Source organism: Tarenaya hassleriana, unplaced genomic scaffold (assembly GCF_000463585.1).
Source record: "Tarenaya hassleriana unplaced genomic scaffold, ASM46358v1 Cleome7, whole genome shotgun sequence".
Classification (NCBI taxonomy): domain Eukaryota; kingdom Viridiplantae; phylum Streptophyta; class Magnoliopsida; order Brassicales; family Cleomaceae; genus Tarenaya; species Tarenaya hassleriana.
The window spans coordinates 2,451,539-2,475,755 of NW_010969548.1; the positions used below are offsets into that span (position 1 = coordinate 2,451,539).

At 39.5% G+C, this 24,217-nt stretch overlaps 4 protein-coding genes and 1 long non-coding RNA gene across 7 annotated transcripts; 2 read left to right on the top strand and 3 right to left on the bottom strand.

Moving 5' to 3' along the window:
* Positions 1-68: 68 nt before the first annotated feature.
* Positions 69-8,587, bottom strand: LOC104800910 (histone-lysine N-methyltransferase ATX2). 3 transcript variants are annotated; one of them, XM_010523906.2, is made up of 25 exons: positions 7,733-8,587; positions 7,405-7,456; positions 7,237-7,311; positions 6,896-7,115; positions 6,520-6,643; positions 6,315-6,419; positions 5,956-6,161; positions 5,763-5,855; positions 5,553-5,650; positions 5,238-5,399; positions 4,339-4,482; positions 4,199-4,246; positions 3,957-4,074; positions 3,820-3,885; positions 3,645-3,706; positions 3,447-3,503; positions 3,039-3,107; positions 2,705-2,903; positions 2,140-2,385; positions 1,582-1,643; positions 1,427-1,504; positions 1,092-1,187; positions 884-987; positions 653-797; positions 69-408 (listed from the first exon to the last, which is right to left on the bottom strand). In XM_010523906.2, the coding sequence occupies exons 1-24, from the start codon at positions 8,377-8,379 to the stop codon at positions 656-658; spliced, it is 3,273 nt and encodes a 1,090-aa protein (XP_010522208.1). In that variant the 5' UTR covers positions 8,380-8,587; the 3' UTR covers positions 69-408; positions 653-655. The 3 variants fall into 3 exon arrangements, with proteins under 3 accessions (XP_010522208.1, XP_010522207.1, XP_010522209.1); XM_010523905.2 differs by having other exon boundaries at positions 7,405-7,459; XM_010523907.1 differs by lacking the exons at positions 7,405-7,456; positions 7,733-8,587 and adding an exon at positions 7,383-7,401 and having other exon boundaries at positions 74-408.
* Positions 8,588-8,816: 229 nt separating this feature from the next.
* LOC104800912 (importin beta-like SAD2) lies at positions 8,817-18,004 on the top strand. The gene is made up of 22 exons (XM_010523908.1): positions 8,817-9,129; positions 9,496-9,631; positions 9,722-9,809; positions 10,216-10,365; positions 10,921-11,083; positions 11,393-11,577; positions 11,656-11,829; positions 12,816-12,961; positions 13,049-13,172; positions 13,265-13,445; positions 13,736-13,895; positions 14,031-14,072; positions 14,174-14,292; positions 14,394-14,592; positions 15,185-15,316; positions 15,435-15,538; positions 15,967-16,146; positions 16,399-16,538; positions 16,660-16,799; positions 16,883-17,043; positions 17,132-17,270; positions 17,381-18,004. The coding sequence occupies exons 1-22, from the start codon at positions 9,037-9,039 to the stop codon at positions 17,545-17,547; spliced, it is 3,123 nt and encodes a 1,040-aa protein (XP_010522210.1). The 5' UTR covers positions 8,817-9,036; the 3' UTR covers positions 17,548-18,004.
* A 136-nt stretch (positions 18,005-18,140) lies between these two features.
* Positions 18,141-20,289, bottom strand: LOC104800914 (ras-related protein RABA5d). Its single transcript, XM_010523912.2, has 2 exons — positions 19,855-20,289; positions 18,141-18,632 (listed from the first exon to the last, which is right to left on the bottom strand). Exons 1-2 carry the CDS (start codon positions 20,186-20,188, stop codon positions 18,313-18,315), a joined length of 654 nt encoding a protein of 217 aa, XP_010522214.1. The 5' UTR covers positions 20,189-20,289; the 3' UTR covers positions 18,141-18,312.
* LOC104800913 lies at positions 19,856-20,750 on the top strand. Its single transcript, XR_002023686.1, has 2 exons — positions 19,856-19,955; positions 20,500-20,750. It is a non-coding gene; the product is annotated as an uncharacterized LOC104800913 (long non-coding RNA).
* Positions 20,751-21,555: 805 nt separating this feature from the next.
* LOC104800915 (transcription factor bHLH128) lies at positions 21,556-24,217 on the bottom strand. Its single transcript, XM_010523913.2, has 6 exons — positions 23,785-24,217; positions 22,698-22,960; positions 22,485-22,610; positions 22,239-22,304; positions 22,021-22,089; positions 21,556-21,828 (listed from the first exon to the last, which is right to left on the bottom strand). Exons 1-6 carry the CDS (start codon positions 24,155-24,157, stop codon positions 21,757-21,759), a joined length of 969 nt encoding a protein of 322 aa, XP_010522215.1. The 5' UTR covers positions 24,158-24,217; the 3' UTR covers positions 21,556-21,756.

Genomic DNA, 24,217 nt, shown 5'->3' on the forward strand with positions numbered 1-24,217 from the left:
AAAAGGGATCAGAGCTTGGTAGAATATTATTTTACCAAAAAAAAAAAAAGCTTGCTAAGGCATGAGTCTGAAGAAGAGAGAACGCAGCTGTTCCTCCAGAATTTTTGTAGTGTGGCTTTACATTTAAAAAACGGGTTTTTTTTGCGGTCTAGTTAAATATCATCTGTACAAAAATGGCTTTGTGACAGAAACTAACTAGATATAGAAACAGAACAGAGGGCATCTCAGGAAGAGGAAGTAGTTCGTTTGCCGCCGGAATATCAAGAAAATTGAAAGGTTTGAGAGAAACTTATAGGCATCTTCAAGAGCTAATATCAATCATAATCTCCACAAATTGGCAGAGCGGGTCGATACGTTTTTGTAGCATCCTTTGGAATATCCTCGCATGGACATGGCAGATGCGAAGTTCTGCATGAATTCAAAATGTTTATCAATAAGCAAAAATATCAATTCATAAGAAGCACAAAAATACTAAGAGTTTAAAAGTCAAGCTAAAATCTAGTGACAAAAGACCAGATGCTTCCAAAGACTAGGAGCTCTTGTGCTTGAGCTCTGTCTTGAGAACCAGTGAACTTAACTGAACTTCCCACACAACAGTATTTATATGTATGTTGTATAAATGTAAACACAAATAGAATTACGGTGTCTATACCTCTTACTCCTCGTTCCAGTCTATAAGTTCACAGCGAGGAGCATGAATCTTTGCTAGTTGTTCCTCAGCTTCCGTGTCATTAACAACACCCCGACACCCCGGGAAGCCGCAGTAGCACGAAAGGTGTTCATCCACTGAAAAGAACCTGTCGGGGCAAAGGTCGGAGGTCAAAGGTCAAGATATGTTCAGAGAAAAATCAATGGCACAAGAGATAGTAGACTTGAACCAAACCTATAATCATAGGTCAGCTCCTCCCATCTTTCGATGTCCCTCTTAGCAAATATGATAATATGCTCATCTCCATTAACACTAATTACTCTCGAATAGCAATTTGGCTGCACAAAAGGAATTCCATAAGAACCAGGTCACACTACTGAGTTTTGCAGACGCTTAACGAAATCGAATACAAGAAAATAACAAGGAATTGATGAAACCATACCTCACAAGAGTGATTAATCAAGTGCGCAATACTTCCCGCCCTTGTTGCATCTACAACTCTCTCGTCATCAATTCTAAACATGTACGTCCCAGCACCCTGGAAAATACAGATTCCTCAATTTGCTGAGACTAATCTCTTAATACTTCAATATCCATGAGCAAATATATCAGAGGAAAACTGGAGAACAGAAGTTCAAAGGATTATAGATCCAAATGAAAGTTACTACATACTAGGATGTCAATAGAGAGTTCAATGCACAAAAGGAAAAATGAATAGTCGACTAAACTATTAAAATACTGTCAATGCTATTCATAAAAATGAAAGAAACTACGCACCACTAATGAATTGTATATAAGATGCTCTCTCTTGTCTGCTATGGAAGGCCTAACAAGTTCTCCAGTGTATTCAATCACCTGCAACAGAATCACAATACACTAAGTGACTAACACTTTGCATTGAAAAGCAAACAGCTCAAGTTAGGTTAGCGAACCATATCTCCTGCCCTGTGTGGTAGCTTTGCAAAGATGCCAAAACCATGAATTCCTGATTTGCCTGGAAGGAAAAGTGGATTTCAAGAAAAATATTTGACATCAAATATTTCTAAGAGATGCCAAGAACAGACACAAAATTAACACATCTGCTGGAACATCATTGATTAAATTGTGATATATTATAGGATACAAACATATTCCACATAATAGGCAAAAAGCATGTGATTAAGTCCCAAAACTATCAATTTATTGAACATCTTAATAGGAGAATAATCAATGATGCCAAATTTTACTCAAACACCATTTTTTCCTTGTTCCTCCCTAGCATGATAGAAGATGGATTTAACTTGGAATTTGCACATAACAAGTTCTCTAATTTAGCAATCAGGAAAAAGGATCATTAATTTCAGAGACCCATCACAGAAATGCATGATGTCTTACTGTCAATGAAAATAAAAAGCAACCACTTTTCTTATCTTCTCACACACATTCCATAAATTTAGTCTCATTGTTAGATATGGCTAAGGATCCAAATGTACATAAAAAATGATGCTTACCAAATGCCAATCTCTTCCTGTAGGTTTCTTTCATGTACGTATATTTCTCGGCCATGGAAAGAATGCTGCTTGGAATATTCATCTGAGACAACTTTGATCCATGAATATCTTTGTAGGTAGAAAATTCATGTAGACAGTGGCCACTAACAATATACGGTTGATTCTCAACAAATAAACGCTTTGAAGATGCAGCAGCAAGGGCTTCAGGTTCCTTCCGCCCTCTTCTTCCGAAATAATTATAAGGCTCTGCAAACAATGAAGGAAAAATGTGTGATCACCTCAAAATGAGAGGCACCAGCAAGCCTATAAGGGATATACTCAGAAGTGAAAACTGTCGAATGCATGAGATAAGATTCTTCTGCATAGAAGTGTAAAATGTTTGCCTTGAGGAGCATGAGACAAGATTTGTGTGCATAAAATTGTAAAATGTCTGCCAGGAGGAGGAGGAGGAGGAGGAGGAGAACATGTGTCAAAAGAATCAAGCTTAAAGACATTCCATCCAAAAATTTTAATGAGTAAACTAAAATACAATGAATAGCAGATAAAGGACGATGCAACCACATACCAGTGCGAGCACAACCAGATGGATTGGGAGGTGGAACATACTCAGAAGCTATTTGAGAAATTGGTCTCATCCTGTCCTCTGGTTCTAAATGGTCATTTGATGCTTGCCGGTGCCTCTTGCAGAATGAAAGTAGGCGGATGCACTGATCAGGTTCATCATCCTCCATAGATAGAAGATAATGCCTTTCCTCATCTTCAAGCTATATTGGGCGTGGAGGAGAGAGCATAAGGACGCCATTATATAGTGCCACCTCTTGTGTGGATTATTATGTCTGAGTGCAGGAGTATATCTATGAATATGATGCATAACATTTTGCCTAATGATGTGAAAGTACCTCAACACAGAGACCAGCAGCTCTGGCGCAGAGAGGATGATAAGCCACACGACAAGTATTGTTTGAACACTGAAATGTAGTCATTTTTAAACAATAAACCAACTCAGCTGTAGCATTCCACAGTGTAAAATTCACACTAACACATTCGGCTTGCACAATCGCCAAAATGCCAGAATCAGTAAAGTTTCCACATAAATAAGACCTGATTCTATTTACTAGAAAAAAAATTAACTGCGTGAGCAAAATAGCAAACAAAATTGGGGACTATGGCAGAGGAAACAGCCAGTAACTTAGACATCATGTGATTTGGCAGCTTAACTAGAATCAGAAACATCATTTTGTGGATAAAACACAAACACCGAATACAACAAAATCAATAGCTCTCTCTTGTCATCAAAGAATTTTTACCTGGATACATGCTCCATAAGATACCCCACAGATGCTGCACAACAGCTTCCAACGATCCTGTTATCAAATGTTCAAAAAGAGACGTGTCACCTAATCAAACAGCATGTGGTCTCCGAAGGACAAGATTATTCAGACACTCTAAAAAGGCATTTTTTCCTCTATCAGAGAAAATTGAGGTAAGGGAGACAAAGTACAAACCTTACTGACTCTACTCAGCCCATCAATCGGTTCCATCTTCTTGACATCAGATAAGCATGTTTCTGGACAGAACTTAAGAATTACTAATACATCTTGGATAAGAATGGCAAATGGCCTCTTTAATCATTCGTAGGAAGCAAATTTATGTAGAAAATTTTATCAAATGATTTATAACCTGGGATCCATATAGCACAAGCCAGATGAGCCCAACGCCCATCAGTCGTCGGCTTCATAGCACCCCCTGAAAGCAATTCAGTTATTCACTGATAGAAGTATAACAGAGACCCATACCTAAATGGTTGGTCAAATTACCTACTACAGGACAAAGACAACAGGGTGGAGGAGGATTAGGAGCCTCAGGACGACACAAGTTGCATAACCACAGCACACCATCACGGGGTTCTAGCTCCCCGTAGCATTTAGCATGAACCTACATTTTAGAAGCTTGAAACTTGTGAACTGAAGGGAATATCTAGAAAGAAAGTATGTCAGCCACAACAGAGTATACATTGTGAAAGATATGTTTGTAGAAAAGCAGAACAAGGGAGCATTACCATCATTCTACATTTATCACATTGCAGGAACAAATTGTTCTCATACTCCTACATACAAGAAAATCCAAATCAAAAGTATAAATAAACGCATAATTCATTACACAAGCCTACGAAGTAATGCCACAAAAAAAATCTCTAACCTCATCCATGTGGCAAACATTGCACTTATCGAGATCTTTCCAGTCCACACGAACAGGTCGGTAACCCACAGGAAGATCTTGATACCTTCCAGAGCTATGCTTGCATGAAGCAAACTTGGACAATGGTCTGGATTTTAATAATCCCTGTCAGTTTGATAGCAGCTTATTATAGGGCATAGTGCATATAAAGACACAATCGCTAGAAGCCAACAAAGCAATATTTAAGAATTGGAAACATTTAGAACACAGCAAAAGTATACCGAGAGGTATATCAATAAAAAAAATCATTGATTCATTTCAAGAAACATTATTTCTTAAAGCTATTGCTGAATATGGTTAATTAGGGTTCCACAAAATCAGTCATATCAATCAGAAGAGAGATCTCCTTACAGCAGATTTGACGCAATTGGCAATAAAGGATAGTTCCTCCAAAGCAAGCTCACAATTCGAATCCGTATATCCTCACAATATTCAAGAATCTGAATCCTTGAATTAGTGAGCATTTCCGATTATATTAAATGTTTTAGGAAAGAACACTACCGAACAAACTTCATCCCTTGCTATGTTATACACAATGAATTAAGAATCTTAGGAACAAGGGTTGCAGAAAAAGAATTAATCTACATAGATTGAACATCTTACGAGCATTGTTATAAAGTGTACACCTTAATCGACAAAACACCCACTTCGGTTTATTGATTTTTATATTTAGAGGTTAAATAAGAAGCAGAGAGCTACAGAATTTGCAAGTTCAACAGAAAATGAGTAAAATGAAGAAACTACTGAATCTAGACTCCAGTCAGACCGATAAGAAAGATGATTGTGCTGAATGACCAGATAGAGAAACAAATTTACAAGTTACAACAGTGGATATATTCTAAGAATCACGGACAAAATACCTGTATAAGTTTATTGACTTCTGGGTTGGAGAAGCCAAACATGTCAGTACCAGATCCATGCGTCCCTTCCCCCAAAACATTAGGACCATCAGTAGCACTCTGAATCTTTCTTATCCTATTATATATTTTATTCCAGCAGGAAGATGGACTGGATCCTTTGAACTGTTAAAAAAATAATAACATTAGCCAGAGCTACGGTCTTCATCTAACATATATAAGATAACACATGTTTACAGAAACCTTGCAAAAAAAAAAAAGACAATCAAAATGTCATGAATTTTCTTCCTGATCTCAGCACTTCACTAAATAACTGACCTGTTCACCGCTATCAGCGGTCACTCTAAAGAGAGGGCGTGTCTTTGACTCGGCATCTCTAAGCACTTCCATCTTGTATAAGGCAGAAATGCTAGAATCTGCCAAAACCAAAAGGAAGACACCCTACCATATTGATGAAATAAGTTCAATCAACAAAAAATGGAAGTGCCTAAATAATATGGAAAAGAAAGATATAACTTCACAATTAACCTTTTAACGATACAAACTTCCTCATAGCTGTATAACCTTCAGGCCAAATATGTTTATCGTCTTTGAAAAACTTAGAGTCCGTGACAATCTTTCCTGTAAGACAAGGCCATATGCCTATACATGATGAGGAAGGGTCCATTCCTGTAATACATGGAACTCAGAACACTTGTAACATATAAGCTTCAAACATTACCAAGATTTACTATTCGCAAATCGTCTATTATATGCAGGTAATCTCCAAGTCTCCCAGGTCTCAACCAGACTTCTCCATTGTTTATGCAATCTTCCCCTGAGCCTGAACTGTCCTCTTCTGCACTATTTGTGCTTTCAGAATCATCAGTATCAGCTTCATTTCGTAGTTGGAGCATCCTAGCCGGAAGCTTATGTTCACTCAAATACCTTATCAAGGCAAATTGCAGCAATTATAGCAGTAGCAAGTCCATGAGCGAAGAAACATGAGGAAAATTTTCAGCCTGATTGTTACAGACAACTATTTCTCAAATATCTGGAAACCAAGAAGCAAGATGTAAGGGCAAAGCAAGAGGGACTGACATTTTTGCTTCCTCCATGCCCTGTTCAAACCGAGGTTGTTTGCACTTCAGGTGAAAAGATGAGAGAAGCCCTTTAAGAAATGAGATTACTTGCTTTACTCTTATCCTATATCACCAGAAACTTATTGTTAGCATTAGCTTGGTTGCTATATTGAGCAGTGGTCAATTAAAAAAATCTAAGAGATTTGAAAATTCTAAGAACTGACCTAGCAAAATCATGTGTGCCAAAAAATTGTACAAGGACTGATCTCCCTCCAGATACCTTGTTCAGACCCTTCCGCTTTCCAATAACAGATTCATCCACAATGATGGCAGGCCACATAGCATGGCCTACACAGAAAGGTAAAAGAGAGAAATATTAGTGAAGCTAGTTTTTTCAAAGGTGTTCTCTGGAAGCAGAATGGTTGAAAGTCAAGCACTACATGCTCATCCTAATAGCAGCTGGGTCCAAAATACGTTGATAATAATAAATAATTACCAACAACATAGATTTGTTTATAACCGAAAACAAGGGTGTGGTATACACTTAAAGACTCCTAGAAGTTAAACAAACACGTAGAAAAAATTGAGTTTAGTGTAAACCAGTTAGTTTCGCCCATATGATGTCTCCAGGCTCAAAGTCTTGGGACTCTTCTAAAGTAGCAGCCAGTACAACCATCTCATCATAGTCACGGCCATCAACAGCCACATCATTAGTACCAAGCTTCAGGTTCAACCCTTCCATCTCTTCACGAGAAAGGAAAAATTTGATCTTCTCACGATCAAGAGCCAAAGCCTCCTCATCATTATCTTCATATTTAACCTGTAGAATGTTTTAAATATAGTAAAAAAGAGAGCACTATAAATTCAAACGCATAGAAAATTCACCCAAGTTCAGAAGTCAATAACACGACGAAGGTGCAGTAGACAGAAACAACTCTTACACGATGACGATTTGTCTCTAGATTGTATCCAACAATAGAACCTGCATACCAATCAGCATCCAATGGCCAAAATACCTGTGGATTACATAACGAGTGAATGTTAACAGCTCTTAGTCCACAAAACAAATGAAATTGCTAAAACTCACGATTGTCTAAATAGATCCTTGCCTTGCATTGCAGCCCAACGAAACTTATAGGATCAGCGCCATCATAACTCAACCTGCTAAGCCAACATTTTTGCATCACGTGAGAAAAATGAACAAAGATACTGTCTAACAGTATAAACATTGCAGATCAAAAACATGAATGAAGAAAATCATCAAAAGCATAGAACATAACAACAGCCGGCACATCAAGTGGACATCAACAAGTGAAAAAAAAACCCACACCTTTTTCTTGTAGAAGCATAACTATTTCAGATTATTCTTTCAACAGATCATGGGATTCGGAAAAATCCTTCAACTTTTAAAAATCGAGAAGGGCAAGGAACCCCAACCTGACCCATCTCTTAGCTGAAGCAGAAGGAAACAAATTGTCAAGATTCTTGGCAGAGCCTCGCTTCTTCTTCAATGACTCATTTTCCTTCTTCCCAGTATACGCATTGTTATTCCTACAATCCCTCAAACGCGGACCGATGGAGCTGCTTAAAATACTCGAATCCACACCCAATTTTACCAGCTCCCCATTACCGATCCTCCTTTTCTTCTGTTGCTTCTCCTCAAAACAACAATTTTCATCGAACTCCACATTCTCAGTCTTCACAACCACGCCCTTACTGTCCACTCCCTCCTTACGCGTCAACACGGACTCCATGAAACTCTGCCGCCGCGGCCGCTTACGGCGAGAGTAGACGCGGATAATCTCTGGCCACCGCCGCGGCTGCAACTTGAACCCACACGGACCACCAGCGTCTTCTCCGTCCCCACTAAAAGGGTCGATCATGGGGACCTTCTGGGCCTTGACCTTCTTAAACATCACACTGTGCGAACCGGCCGCGCTGAGACAGCACAATGACGAGGAGGAAACCGAGTACACGCGCTCGAGAGACGCGTAGCGAATTGGAGAATCAGCGTGGTCGTGGACATCGATTTCGATCTGGGTCTCTTCCTCCACGGGCTTTGGGACACACGCCATGGAGATCATCGGAGGAGAGCCGCGAAAAGGGCTTTGCTTCCTATCACTCCACTGTACCCAGAAGGGAATTTAGGGTTTTTCTGTGGGGTGTGAAGATTTGGGGGATTAGGGTTTTCCTGCTGGGGAGTGAGCGAAAGACAGATCCTTTTGGAGGGAGGAAATCGCTTTCCCCCAAAATCGTCCGTTTCCCGCCGCGTAAACAGATTGAGACTCTCCCAGATCTGCTGTCACAACCATTTATATACCTCCCCACGCATATACATACACATATACGTATGTACTTATATGTATATCGCTCTTTTTTTTCCCTCTCTGTACCCGGGTCGGGTTTGATCCGAATTCACACGACAAGACCCGATTTGGAGAAGGAATCCGACAGAATCAAATTTGTGATTTAGTTAACCAAACAAACAACCCTAGCGATTTAAATACTCTCTGTCACTTCTCTCTCTCCTCCCTCGCCAACTATCTTCCCCTTCTTCTTCCTCCTCCTCCCTCTCTCGCTCTCTCCCTCTCTCTTTCGCTCTAAAACCCTAGGTAAGCTCTTCTGAATCTCCTGACTCAATTGAGCTCTCTCTAGGGTTTTAGGCGCGAAAACTCGATTCTATCTCTTCGATCTTCTCTTGCCTTATCCAGATTTTGTCCGAGTGTTCGAACTTACTGGGAATGGATCTGCCTAATCTCGCCGTGATCCTTCGAGCCGCCGCTCTCAGCCCTAATCCCGATGAGCGCAAGGCCGCTGAGCAGAGCCTTAATCAGGTTCGTATTTTTTGTCTGGTTTCTTGGTCTCTTGTTGCTGCTCTAGGAAATTGTTGTTCTTGGTGCGGTTGATCAGTCCCTGACAGTGGTCTGTTGTAGTTCGTGTGTGTGGTTTATGGGTGGGGATTTTTTGAGTTGGTTCTCTAGTCTACTGTATTAGTTGACTATGATTTGGAAATGGAAGCGACCTTAATTGGATTCACTGTTCTTGAATTCTGTCTTTCATCTCTTGAGTTGGTAGTATCCGTATTTTGATTTTCTGATTTTTCAAAGGATGGATCTTATAGCTTTGATCATTTGTGGGTCAAAACTTTATTTGATAAAATTTAAGAAGGCAATCTTTCTTGTTCTTGTTTGTTTTTGCAGTTACAGTACACGCAGCAACATCTAGTGAGGCTATTGCAGATCGCTGTGGATGGCAATTGTGACATGGCAGTGCGTCAAATTGCTAGTATTAACTTCAAAAATTTCATTGCTAAGAACTGGGCTCCTGAAGATTCTGGTAATAATTGCAGCGCTCTGCTTAGACTCAACATCAAAAAGCTCTTAGAGACGGTGTCAGAGAAGTTATATTGCAATTTTGGTGTTGCAGGTGAGCAGCAGAAAATTTTGCCTAGTGACAAAGATTTGGTGAGGGACAACATCCTTGTCTATGTCACCCAAGTTCCCCCCTTGCTCAGGTAAGTTGTCTGACATGTTTCATACGTATCATTCAAGTACCAATACGTTTTGGTTTATCGTTACCGAAGTTTTATTTTCTATATGTGCATTGACCTGGCCTGATGCTAAGCATGCGATTGTGTGGAATTATCCATGTATGTTCAAAAGCATGAATAGAATTATGTGTACATAACACATTCACTCACTTATTCTATTTAAGCAGATGTCCCAAACTTCTTACATGAAATTGACTTGAAGCAAGCTTACATTGATGCCATGCATCGTCATATGCGACTTTTTTTGTGTAGATGATAGTGGGAGTTATTTTCAGAAGTTGCAATTTTTCCTTGTTTCCTTGTCAAATTTTTCTATAATTCCAAACAACAATTTTATCACTCTTTTTCTTTTCCTAAATGTCTGATGCAGATCACAACTTGGAGAGTGCCTCAAGACCATCATTTATGCTGACTACCCAGAACAATGGCCACATCTTCTGGATTGGGTGAAACACAACCTGCAAAATCAGCAAATCTATGGAGCTTTGTATGTTTTGCGGATACTCTCTAGGAAATATGAGTAAGTCCAATCTGTTTCATTTGTTATACTCATGCTAGTGCATATGAATCTATGAGCTTAGTGATACTATAGATATGCCTACCTGTTTAGGTTCTTTTTCGTCTGGGTGGGGTATAATCTACTATTATGGTATTCCACTGACTCAAAACATAATGTGGCAAACACACAAACATGTAACAAATAAGAGAAGAAAATATTTTGAATGGAAAAAGAGATGCGATGTAGAATGCACTTGACACTTTAAAAGAGACTATATTTGTAAAAGCCTTTTAGAAAACCTTCTTCTTCATCTTGTTCTTGAAGAGTTTTCACAAATTTCCTTCTTTTGAAAAACCAGAATGTGAATTGAACAGATCCTAGGTTGAGTGATGTGGATAATGGGTTGGAGCTCCTTTTCCAAAAGCAGCTTTATTTAATATGTTAGTGACAATGTGAAAAAGAAGTGGAGAAGTGACAATCTTGTCTTCTTAAAATTCCATTCGTTGGGCACATCTTTTTCTTTGGACGTATGTAGTCCTTTACCTTGATTGTGTTTCATGAACTTTATCATTCTAGGTTCAAATCAGATGAGGAGAGGACACCAGTTTACCGCATTGTGGAGGAGACATTTCCTCACCTTCTGACTATTTTTAATGGGCTTGTCCAGTTAGCCAATCCTTCATTGGAGATAGCAGAATTTATGAAGCTGATATGCAAAATATTTTGGTCATGCATCTATGTAAGTCCCCCATTGAAATGAGTTACTGATACCCATCTCTGCAGATTTTACACGCTGTATCTTCTTTACGACTTTATACATGTGTGTTGAGTGTTTTATGCGGTGTTCGTTTTGTCAAATAAAATGATATGGCGTATGGAGTTGTGTAGTAATTTCCTGAAGCAACATTTTCCTGCTCAGTGGCCCTTTCTGGGATCTAATGCTGAGAAATTTTTCCATGATAACTTATGGCATTTCTAAGCTTGTTTATCTATGTTTATTTTTATGGAAGTTCATCATATGTATCCTTTTTATATTTTCTGCTGGCAGCTAGAGCTCCCAAGACAATTATTTGATCCAAACGTGTTCAATGCTTGGATGGTTCTGTTCATAAGTGTTTTGGAGCGTCCTGTTCCGGATGAAGGCCAGCCTTTGGATCCTGAGCTAAGAAAATCATGGGGCTGGTGGAAGGTCAAGAAATGGACTGTGCACATCTTAAACAGGCTCTATAGCCGGTATGTCTGTGAAATTATATTTTTAATAGAAGTGGCAGGAAAGTTTGACTGATTTCTTATGGATACTACCTCTGATAGGTTTGGAGATCTAAAACTTCAAAGTCCGGAAAACAAAGTCTTCGCACAAATGTTTCAAAAGAATTATGCAGGCAGAATTTTGGAATGTCATTTAAATTTGCTTAATACTATTCGTGTTGGAGGTTACCTTCCTGACAGAGTTACCAATCTTATCCTTCAGTACCTAAGCAACAGGTTCGTGTTACAGCCTCTGGTGCATTAATGTCAAATACATAATTACGCAGGCATTGATATCCATTGGCATATTCTATATGCTTTCTCTGTTAATGCAGAATTTTCCTCGGTTTTACAGACTTTTATTTGTACCCTTTTTCTTTTCTTTCATCAAGTGGTTGGAGGTAATTTTACCATTTTGCTAGGTGTTCCTGCAAAGCATAATTTGTTGTTGTGTTTGTATGAATGTCATGCCCATGGGTGGAATTGTGCATTTGGTCTCCCTCGAGTGTATGTGTAATGTACTTGTAGCATATATAGTTAGCTTTTTAAGGCTTTTAAATTGACTATATCATGCTCAGAACTTTAGCTAGATAGAATCTACCATTTATATGCTTTTCTGATATTTCATCAAAGTCTAATGCTGCATTCTTGTTGGGTTTTAATGTCTTCTAACCTTATGTATATATATTTAGCTGCACTTTATGGCTTTTTAAATGATTATCTTTGAGGATGATTAGGTAATGGGTTGTCAACCGCCCTTTGATGTAAATACACGTTTACATGTGAAAAAACACTCTTGTACATGGTTAATTAGTAGAATTACCTCTTAACAAAAAAATACATTGATAATATTATGTGAAGAACGTTAGCTAGATAGAATCTACCATTTCTGTGCCTTTATGGTTTTTCATCGAGACTAATGCTGCATTGATGCTGAGTTTAAATGTCTTCTAATCTTATGAAGCATTTCTCTTATGCAAGACAGATTAACTCATCTCATATCCTTGTGCGATGTGAATAAATAGGGGTGTGGTTGGCAAATTGGGGTGTTATCTTTACTGAAGCTAATTCATTGCCTTAAAACATTTGAGATAACATTGGCGAACTTAAATGATGAAATATTTGCAAATCTATCTTCATTCTCTGATAGCATTTGACATGTTCTGAAGTTCTTGCCGATGGGAAATACTTGAATTTTAAACTATAATTCATATTACCTGCAGTATCTCGAAGAATAGTATGTACAATTTGCTGCAGCCTCGATTGGATGTTCTGCTGTTTGAGATTGTTTTTCCTCTAATGTGCTTTAACGACTCCGACCAGAAGCTTTGGGATGAAGACCCACATGAATATGTGAGAAAAGGTTATGGTAAGTATGAAATAATATCAACTTTCTTCATTTCTCGGAATATCCCCGAGTATATCTGCATGCTTAATGTCTTTTGTTGTGATCCAGATATCATCGAAGACTTGTACAGTCCGCGTACAGCATCCATGGACTTTGTAAATGAGTTGGTTCGAAAACGTGGGAAAGACAATCTTCCAAAGTTAGTTCAGTTTATTGTTGGGATCTTCAGGAGGTATTGTGTTTGAACTCATCTGGTTGGTACATCTTGACATATTTGTGGTCTCTCTTTATTGAACATATTTCTTTATCTTCAACTGTTACCAGTTATGATGAAGCTCCAGCAGAATATAAACCTTATCGTCAAAAGGATGGTGCGCTACTTGCTGTTGGAGCTCTTTGTGACAAATTGAAACAGATTGAGCCCTATAAATCTGAACTAGAGCGTATGCTGGTTCAACATATTTTTCCTGAATTCAGCAGTCCTGTGGGACATCTTAGAGCGAAGGTATTCATGTTTTCTTTGTTTTAAATTGTATTATGGGACCACAGAAGGTGTTTTTATTGATCCCAGTTTGGATTCCTGTTTCGGTTTTCTATGAATTTCCCATATGCCACAATTTATTTTGACAAGCTTTGCATTGATAGTTATGTCAAATTCTTGATATACATGGGCATATACTGCAATGTATATCATTTTGTGACACTTTAGTATATCCTTCTTATTCTTTGTTCATCTTTTGTATAATTTCTTCTGGAACTCCTTCGGCGTGTTGACCATTGGTTTTATAAATGTAGGCTGCATGGGTTGCAGGCCAGTATGCCCACATCAGCTTTTCAGATCAAAACAATTTCCGTAAAGCGTTGCATAGTGTTATCATGGGATTGCGAGATCCCGACCTTCCCGTTCGTGTTGATTCAGTTTTTGCTTTGCGCTCATTTGTTGAGGCATGCAAGGGTGCGTGATTTTTCTTTCATACATTTGTATGCGCTTTGCATTTTTATATTGTGCATTGAGTATTCATGACTGTTGCGCTGTATGTCTTAATTGTGCTTGTGGTGATTGATTGAAGTTCTCTGATTAAATCTGCAGATTTGAATGAGATACGCCCTATCCTCCCCCAATTACTTGATGGTAGGTTATTTTCATAGTTCTCTGAGTTATATTTTTATGGCAGCTTTGTGGTCGGTAGAATAAAGCATTCCGTAATATAATTACAATCTTGTTGTCTCCAGAGTTTTTCAAACTTATGAATGAGGTTGAAAATGAAGACCTTGTTTTTACCTTGGAAACGATCGTTGATAAGTTTGGGGAAGAGATGGCTCCTTATGCTTTCGGGTTATGTTCAAGCCTGGTGAGAACAATGCTTCTACCATAAGTCATGCATGGTTTTCTTGTATAATAAAAGTTGTGTTTTCCATAAGAACTCATCCCTCTTTTCTCCTCTTTGTTCAGGCTAATGCATTTTGGAAGTGTTTAAACACGTCAGAAGCCAATGATGAATCTGATGACTCAGGAGCTTTAGCTGCCGTCGGCTGTTTGCGTGCCATAAGTACAATTTTAGAATCAGTTAGCAGTCTTCCTCAGCTTTTTGTTGAGGTAGAACCAACGTTGCTTCCTATAATGCGTAGAATGCTGACAAGTGATGGCCAAGGTAAATTTATCACTTTGAAGGGCTTTGTTTGTGTCGATGTGCTAAAGTCTTTGGTCTTCCTGAGCTCTATTTGTTTTTGTCAGCGATCCCTTTTTGGTGAAGCTTATGTTTATTCTTTTTTTCATGGCCAAATCTGTTTCTTAAGTTTTTATTAGCTGAGTATCTATGAAATAAGAGTCTGCTAAGTTTTCCCTGCATATCATCCTGCATCATATTTTCTCAATCAAGGTTACCCTGTCTTCTTTTTCAGCAAAGGTACACACAGAGAGAAATGTATATCGAATGCTCAGATCTCAATAATCTTTCATTTAGCCCTGATCTCTAGTTTATGGATCGTGTCTTATTTATGTACTTCCCTGCTAGTCTGCCAGTCATACGGTGCCTCTTATTTAATTTACTTGACATATCATCTTGTCAATGTACCTTTGTTTTTTTTAGAATTGCATACTTTTTTTACCTATGATCTGGTTAAGTTGTGCAATAACTTTCTTATTTCTCCTGAAACAACTTGTCTTGTGACCCATTTGTTATTTTCCATCTATTATTAGTGAGGACTGAACGGATTAAATTTCATCCAATTTTGGTTTGGCAGAGGTGTTTGAAGAAGTTTTGGAAATTGCTTCATATATGACCTTTTATTCACCTAGCATTTCCTTGGAAATGTGGACTCTCTGGCCATTGATGGTGGAGGCATTGGTCGACTGGGCAATTGATTTCTTTCCAAGTATGACTGATTGTCACTGCAATTGTCTTTTTTATTCTAGCAAAGGTTTCTAGTTAAGAATAATCTCTTTAGCACATTCTTGTCACTATTGTCATTAAATCATCCATTGGAAATGTAGATCTTTTGGTTCCGATGGACAACTTTATATCGAGGGGAACTGCTCATTTTCTGACTTGCAAGGAGCCTGATTATCAGCAAAGTCTATATAAAGTTCTTTCAACTGTGAGTATGTCCTTTTGAAGTATTAGCACTACATATACATGATCTATGCTTATAAATTTTTGCAATGACCTGTAAGATCATGGATGGATACCTGTACAACGCATGCTGGAGGGTAGAATCTTCTTTTGTTATTGAACATAATTAGTTGATTTTTTATGCATAGCTTTAGTTGGAGAAATTTTGGGCCTCGAATACATCATGTTAAGCTGAGGGAATCTCTTGTGTACTCGGCGTAACAACGAACCTTTTCTCCCTTCTTTTTCATGGATGCATTGTACTTAAGCATCACCTTAAGTTTTTCGAGTTATGGACACTGTACTTATTAGTTCATTTCTTGCATGCTTGTTTACTTAATATTGCTCTTGTTACCGTTGTTATCCATGCCCTTTCCTCTGACAAATTTATGCTTCACCATTGTGTTTCTACAGCTTATGACTGACAAGAACATCGAAGACAGTGATATTGAGCCTGCCCCAAAACTTATCGAAGTTGTTTTCCAGAATTGCAAAGGGCAGGTGGATCATTGGGTTGAACCATATCTGCGAATAACAATTGATCGATTGCAAAGAGCTGAGAAGCCATACTTAAAATGTCTTCTTGTACAAGTGGTAAGAAATCTGTAGACTTCTTGGACTTCTGTTGCTTGATATCAAAGTACATATTTGATTTGAAGTTTATATTCTAGAGGTGATCTGTTAGTTATATGTTTTTGAATGTCTTGTGTATAAATAATATGCCAAAAGAAGGGACTGAGTTGGCTTTTGTTGCATCGGTTCGATTATTATGAGGTGCTGAAGACCTTCCAGCATTTACTTGACTGAGGAACCACTGACATTCCTACTCGATGTTGTCTTTTGTAGATTGCGAATGCACTTTATTACAATCCAGCTTTGACACTTGGTATATTGCATAACATGGGAGTGGCTTCAAAAATCTTTGATCTCTGGTTCCAGATGTTGCAACAAAAGAAAAAGAGTGGCCTACCAGCGAACTTCAAAAGGTAGTATTGCTGATATTTATATTTCAGTCTCTCTTCTTGTTTGTGTTGCTTTAACATGTCATTAACTTTTAGATTTTTCATTGCAATGAACTGATAGATAGGTTTGCTCTTTTTATACCAGGGAGCATGATAAAAAGGTCTGCTGCTTGGCTTTGATTTCTTTGCTTGCTCTCCCTGCTGGTCAGTTACCAGATGAAGCTCTGCAGCGTGTGTTCAAAGCAACCCTTGACCTTCTTGTTGCATACAAGGATCAACTTGTCGGTATGTCCTACTTACGCTTATGTTTCCCCTACGTCTACCAGGCTCCTGTTTACAGCGTATTTCCTCACCCATTTTTACTGCAGAAGCTGCAAAGGATGCAGCGGCTGATTATGAGGATGATATGAATGGATTCCAGACCGACGATGAAGATGATGGTGATGGGTCTGATGGTGAGATGGGGATGGATGATGTCGAGGATGGAGATGAAGCAGACAACATTAAACTGCAGAAGTTAGCCGCCCAGGTTTGTCTGGTTTCATCATTTACTTCCATTACCCAAGGTGTTTTTTCAGCCTGGAGGTGATTGTATTATGCTTCTGTCTGACTAACAGACAAAGGCCTTCCGCCACAATGATGATGAAGATGATGAGGACGACTCTGATTATGACGATGATTATAGTGATGATGAGGAGTTCCAGTCACCCATCGATGAGGTGGATCCCTTTATCTTATTTGTGGACACAATCAGAGGTATAGTTAAATCTATCATCAACCATGACTACTTCAGATGTCCGTATCCTCGATTTCCCTTGTGTACTTTCCCTGTGTAAAGGCTAATTGTAACTTTGCCCATTATGCAGTCATCCAAGCATCAGATGCGGAAAGGTTCCAGAAACTTAACCAATCACTAGACTTCCATTATCAGGCACTGGCGAATGGCATAGCCCAGCATGCAGAGCAGAGAAGGGTGGAGATCGAAAAGGAGAAACAACAGAAGTCTGCTGCTGCTGCTGCAACTGTTCCATGATTCTAAGCTTGAATCGAACTGGGTTAATGGGTCTACCTCAAGCAAATTCTTTCGTGACTATAGGAACGGGGGAATTTCAAAACGTTAAGAGGTTCTTCAAACAAGCAGAGTGTGGACTTCTAAACCGTGTGGTTGACGGTTCAAGGTTTGCTGTCTGCCGAGGCTTACGAGTCTCTTTATGGTCGGAAGATGTACTTCCGACCATTCTTTGTGTGTTGTCTTTTTTTTTTCGGGACTTCTCTTTCAGTTTCCTTTCTTCACGCTATTGGATTTTAGCTTCTCATTGGGTGGGGGGTTGTACACATAAATGTTTGTAGGGTTTTTTATGGTCGGATTCATGAACAGTTTTGGAGGATGGGTTCCCTCTTTCTTTCTTTTTTGTCTTGGTGCACTTTTTTTGTGACTTGGCGAAGTGTAAACGTAGGACATTTACTTGGATTATGATCTCACGGGTAAAGATCATTTCGTGTTGTAAAACTATTCTTTTTCATAAAAATGGATTATTGGTGAGGAAAGTACTTCATTTATTTTTCGTAACCTTACTACTTTTGTTTCTTCAGACGCAAAAAATAAAAAATAAATAAAATTTGGGGTTACAGATTCAGAAGATGGTGAATGTATCATTCCTGTTTCCATAACACAAAGTGACTTCACCCGAAATTACAATTATGAACTTGGCTTTTCTATGAGCGTACAACAACAACAAAAAGGAACAAAAACTTATGGGAAAAAAATCACAAATGCAGCAAAAAAATAAGAGAGAAATCAACGGGAACAGCAAGAGAAACCAAAGCCTTGTTTGGAGACTTCGTTGTCGTTCTTAACGAGACTTACACGGTTCACTGTCAGTTCGGCTTTGTATGTGTCTGAGTTGAGTTGCTTGCGGCTGACATTGTTGTAGATCTCTCGGATGACCATCTCGAACGCTGTCTTGACGTTCGTTGAATCGAGAGCCGACGTCTCCATGAAGAAGAGTCCTTCCGACTCTGCTAATGCTTTGCCTTCCTCCACACTCACCGCTCTTATGTTTTCCAGGTCGCATTTGTTTCCCACCAGCATCCTCGCCACCGTTGTATCCGAATGGGCTGAAAATTTAAAAAAAAAAATATGCAACACTCACGGCTTTATAAGTTCCGGAAACTTCAATGGGATATATGAAGCATGTACTAATAGATGGACGAAGGTTGGCAAGAAGAAGTTAGGCATTGGGGTTCCGAATACATTTGCAAGCAATCAGAACTTGAAAGAGGACATGATGAATATGAGGCATATGATCAACCCTTCAAAAAAACCTCATCCTTATTTAGGAGCAAACTTCTACTTGTGGATCCAAGACTCAGAAACCTCTACGAGTAGATCGGCTACTTATGTAAACACTAAACAGGGCCCTTTTCTAGATCTATGCCTATTGAGCCTCACTCATCAAAGTCTGCTACCTGCACTATTGATGGTATAAACAGATTTCTCTGTGGCCATAAACTCTGTTAACTGCACTACTAATGATGACTGCTAATTCCCATTTCCCAATCTGTTCTTCATAATCACAAAATCAGGTGGCTAATAAGAGAGAGGACGAAACAATGGAGGAGCAGGTCTGAACCAAATGGACCAGTTGAGTACCATCAAGTTAGCCAACACTAACAGAAATGGTATAACCATGTCCTCCCCGTTACCACCTTTTCATATATCTAATACGTTCAAAATATTCTCGGGCTTCTATCTAAAGAGGAATTAAGATTCAAAAAGCTCTGCTATCTGAATTCAGCAAAGGGAAAACAATTAACAGTGCCAGAAGAACATGGGCGAACCAAAGAACTGGAGAACATTAGGAGACCCCGACCTACATGGAAAGATACCTGAGACCGAATCTATGCCCCAAAGTTACTATTTTTAGGCTTAAAAAGATTCTTGGGCATCAAATGAGCAGTCTTCCTAGTTCATCGGTCAATTTCAATTTCGACCCGAGCGATGAAATCGTCATTAGACCTTCAGAATTCAGATCTAACGGTTCATACGGCCAAAACCATCTGAATCCTAGTCGAACCCACCAAATCCATGATTCTACCAAAAGAGCTTCATTTTTTTCCAATCTTCAGTCAACTACGCGGCCTAACTAAATCCCTACGCCATCATCAGATTGAGGATGAACTTGTGCCAATCGATCACCAGCGATCAACAAAATCCGGACACAAAGATGCACCAATCACTCAAACAAATTTACTCCCAACTCAAACCCAATAAAAACCGTCGAAATCATCCAAAAACAGAATCAGGAGAATAAGATGGAAGGAAGGAGAGACTACTCACTCTTGAGCTCATCGAGCCAGCGACCGACGCTCTCGAAGGTGGTGCGGCGGGCGATGTCGTAGACGACGAGGGCTCCGACGGCGCCGCGGTAGTAGGCGGAGGTGACGGCTCGGAAACGCTCCTGTCCCGCCGTGTCCCAAATCTGAGCCTTCACCTCCTTGCCTTCGATCTCCATGCTCTGAGTCTGGAACTCGACCCCGATCGTCGCCTTCGAGTGGGCATTGAACTCGTTTCGCGCGTACCGTGAGAGGAGGTTCGATTTCCCCACCGCAGAGTCGCCGATGATCACTATCTTGAAGAGGTACTCTTCTCCTCCTTCATCGTCCGACGACATCGCTCGTCTCTCTCTCTCTATCCCCTTCTTCTTCCTCGCCTTTCTTCTGGTCTCTAGAGAGAGAGAAAGCGAGACTGGTTTTAGAGAGAGAGAGAGGCGGACGAAGAGCGAGCTGGCAAAAGACATACTGCGCATGAAGTGGGCTCATATATCATCTCTCTTTTTTTTTCCCTTGGTGGTTTTTGAATAATGTGCCGAAAAATCTGTCGACAATTTTTTTTCTTCTTTGGATCGGTCGAATTGTATATTTAATGTATATATTTATAATTATATTCGTTATTTGCATAGGACCATCGCGGTAGTAGGCGGAGGTGACGGCTCGGAAACGCTCCTGTCCCGCCGTGTCCCAAATCTGAGCCTTCACCTCCTTGCCTTCGATCTCCATGCTCTGAGTCTGGAACTCGACCCCGATCGTCGCCTTCGAGTGGGCATTGAACTCGTTTCGCGCGTACCGTGAGAGGAGGTTCGATTTCCCCACCGCAGAGTCGCCGATGATCACTATCTTGAAGAGGTACTCTTCTCCTCCTTCATCGTCCGACGACATCGCTCGTCTCTCTCTCTCTATCCCCTTCTTCTTCCTCGCCTTTCTTCTGGTCTCTAGAGAGAGAGAAAGCGAGACTGGTTTTAGAGAGAGAGAGAGGCGGACGAAGAGCGAGCTGGCAAAAGACATACTGCGCATGAAGTGGGCTCATATATCATCTCTCTTTTTTTTTCCCTTGGTGGTTTTTGAATAATGTGCCGAAAAATCTGTCGACAATTTTTTTTCTTCTTTGGATCGGTCGAATTGTATATTTAATGTATATATTTATAATTATATTCGTTATTTGCATAGGACCATATTTTGTCACGTAATCTCTGTCTTTTGAGAGAGAGAAATATCACTCCGTTACAATAAATTAATCCGACGAAATGACAAAAGTGAAACATCATTTCGTTATGTTGTAATTTCCATAAACTGAATTTTGTAACCAAAAATTTATTTTGACCACAGCCACTTGTATGTATTTGGTCTCTTTCAAATGCCCTTTTTTTCCTCTTAAAGGGAGTCGTATTTAATGCACTACAAAAATTGACACTTTTGCTTTAGATTTTATTTTTACTAAAAACGTTTTAGATTTTATTTTTTAATTAAAACCGTTTTAGTTTGAAGTTTGAACCGAATAATTCAAACGTTGACAGCTATATCTCGGTCATTAAATTCGATCTATATTATATTAACATATTTTCAGCATTAAAATCCATTTTTCATACTCTATAATTATATAAAGAAACCGATCTACCGACAAATCAAATGCCATCAAAAATCTGGAAAGAAAGCAACATTATCCGTCACATTTTATTGGAATAACTGCCAACAAAAATTTGGCTTAAAGATTAACTAAAAATGTCATTCATTCGAGAAAGAAACATTATCCATGCAAAAAATAGCTAATCCATCTTTTTGTTTTTTTTTTTCCATCAAAACATGGAAAATATTGTCCAAACAAAACAGATTAAAAGAGAAAATTAGGCATTAATGTAATCTGATGAAATCAAACCGTTAATTACAGTTACGAATCTTGATCGGTCTAGAGTCCACATCCCTCGTCCGGTCTCTCCCCGCATCCACATGTGCAGTCTCCTTGTTCTTTCTGGAGTTTCTGCATTTTGGAGATCCATAACAAATATCTTCAATTCATACATTTTTCAAAGTTCTGACATTTCAATATATCTTAATTCCCGTTTCTTGCTTATATAAGAACCAATTAAATGTGCACACAAGTATTAATTAACCGCAGAGATAAACCCTAAAAATATATATGGTAGTGGTAAAAACATATGATTGTACGTACATCGAGTTGCTGTTGAAGTCCTTTGATGTGTTCAACCGCCAAATCCAACATGTCCGCGTAACTCGTTTGCTGTCAAAAGAATCACACTCAAACATTGGCAACAAAAGATTCTGTCTATGTGAAAATCATATTTCTTTTTTGCTTCCTATTAAGTTAATTACATACATGCATATATATATATAGAGAGAGAGAGAGAGAGAGATCTAGAGAGAGCCTACCTTATCCATGTTGGGAACAAGTTCTTGAAGCTTCTTCAGTTTCCCGCTTATCCTCGTTCTCCTCTCCTGGCTCATACATGTTGTATCCATTATGCATACATGCATACACCATGATACACACACACACATATATATATATATATATATATATATATACACGAAATAGATGGGCATATTTCCAAGCTTTATGTTGATTATATACGTCCGAAGACACGTCATTAGGGTTTACACAGAGAAAAAACTGACCCGCTCAGCGATGCTTCTGGGGTGAGTTGCGCAACCGCGCTTGGCCCGGATTTTGCATGGCACTGAATCTTCTGGGAGTTGCATGAAGTTTTCCATGTAGCTATGCGATGTATCCGATATACTAAACTGTAACTCACGTGGGCGTAGAGTTATAAGTATATACAATGCTTAATGAAACAACAGATCGAATGTGGAAACAAAAGATGGTGTTACCTGCGAAAAGGGAGAAGGGTCCGTGTCTCTGGGTCGTTTAGCGGGTCGGGTCATGGTGAATCCGATTGAGCCGCCGGAAGCATCGTCCCACGAATCCGTAGCGAAGGAGTGGTCGGAGGTGTCGTCGATTGCCGACTCGTTGACCTCCGAGATCCGACCCAGTGAGTCATGATGACCCGTGAAGCTCAGCTGTGTTTTCAGCCTCGTTCGCCCTCCTCCACTGTACTCTCCCGTCCCTTGACTGAGTTGACTCACGGAAAAACCTTAAATACGCACGCAATGAGATATTTCAAAATATTGCATATGGTTGATCAAATATTATACTATAACCGTTAAACCAAATGACACGAACCAATGTGAGTATAAAACATATGGACACAGTGACATCGAAATAGAAATCCGAGGGATGAACTAAAATTTCATGTATCTTGGTATAAAATGGATTTCCAGGGTTTTACGGTTCGGCTCAAACCGATCCCGGTTAGGTTGTATAATCCAGCAGAAGATAAGAACGAGACACGAATATATATATATATAATATAATATAGTAGAAAAAGACAGATCCATCCCTTTTTCCCCCTCTTTTTTTAAGATGCTCAATATCAATAGTGAGCCAATCAAACTCGGACACGTCAGCAGACAGTCCATTTCAGACACGAACTTAAAGAAGCCATGCTTTACATAAAAAACCATGCAACTTGCATTATAGGATTCCTCGAAGAAATTCCCCAGGGAACCGAGCCACATGTCTTTCATTAATCCACGTGGTTCAATGTATTCCGCTTAAGGGCATTTTCGCCATTTAACCGTCCAAGGATATACTATCAAGCCAAAATTACCAAGAATGGCCACACATTAATATGATTATTCGGGGGACATTTATTTATGTCTAGTTACAAACTTACAAGGTGTTAATATTAAATGTACGGATCATTCTAGTTTTCATTAACCGAAATTACCCCTCACAAAGGCGTACGTATTTATACGTATTTATGTTTGTCATGAATACGATTAATGTGCAAAACACCGAATCATGAATAAGTATTCCAAAAATTTAGGGGAAAATATCGGAAAAGCGAAAACGCACCGTTTTTGTCAGAGGTGAGGTAACTGAAGAAATCGGCGGGAGAGCTCCGTTGACGGGCGAGAGAGTAAGGTCCGGAGTTAGCGTTATCCGAACTCCTGTGCTGTGAGATCTCTTCGAGGCCGTAGGATCTGTCGAGAAGATCTTTGCCGAGGTCTTTCCGACCGTCGGATGAGCTGACTCCGCAGGTTGACTCCGACCTGAGGGAGGAAGAATCGCCGGAGAAGAAATGGCCGAGGAAGTTCTCCGGCTGCCCGATGACGGCGTCGACGGCGGAGTTCAGTAGCGATCCCGGAGCCGATCCGTACCGGATCAGACCGCCTCCCGGAAGCGATGATTTCTGCGATGATGACGTGGACGGAGATGATTGGTACATGGCTTCTATCGCGAGAGAGAGAGAGAGAGAGAGAGAGAGGAGAGTTGAATTTCGGAAGAG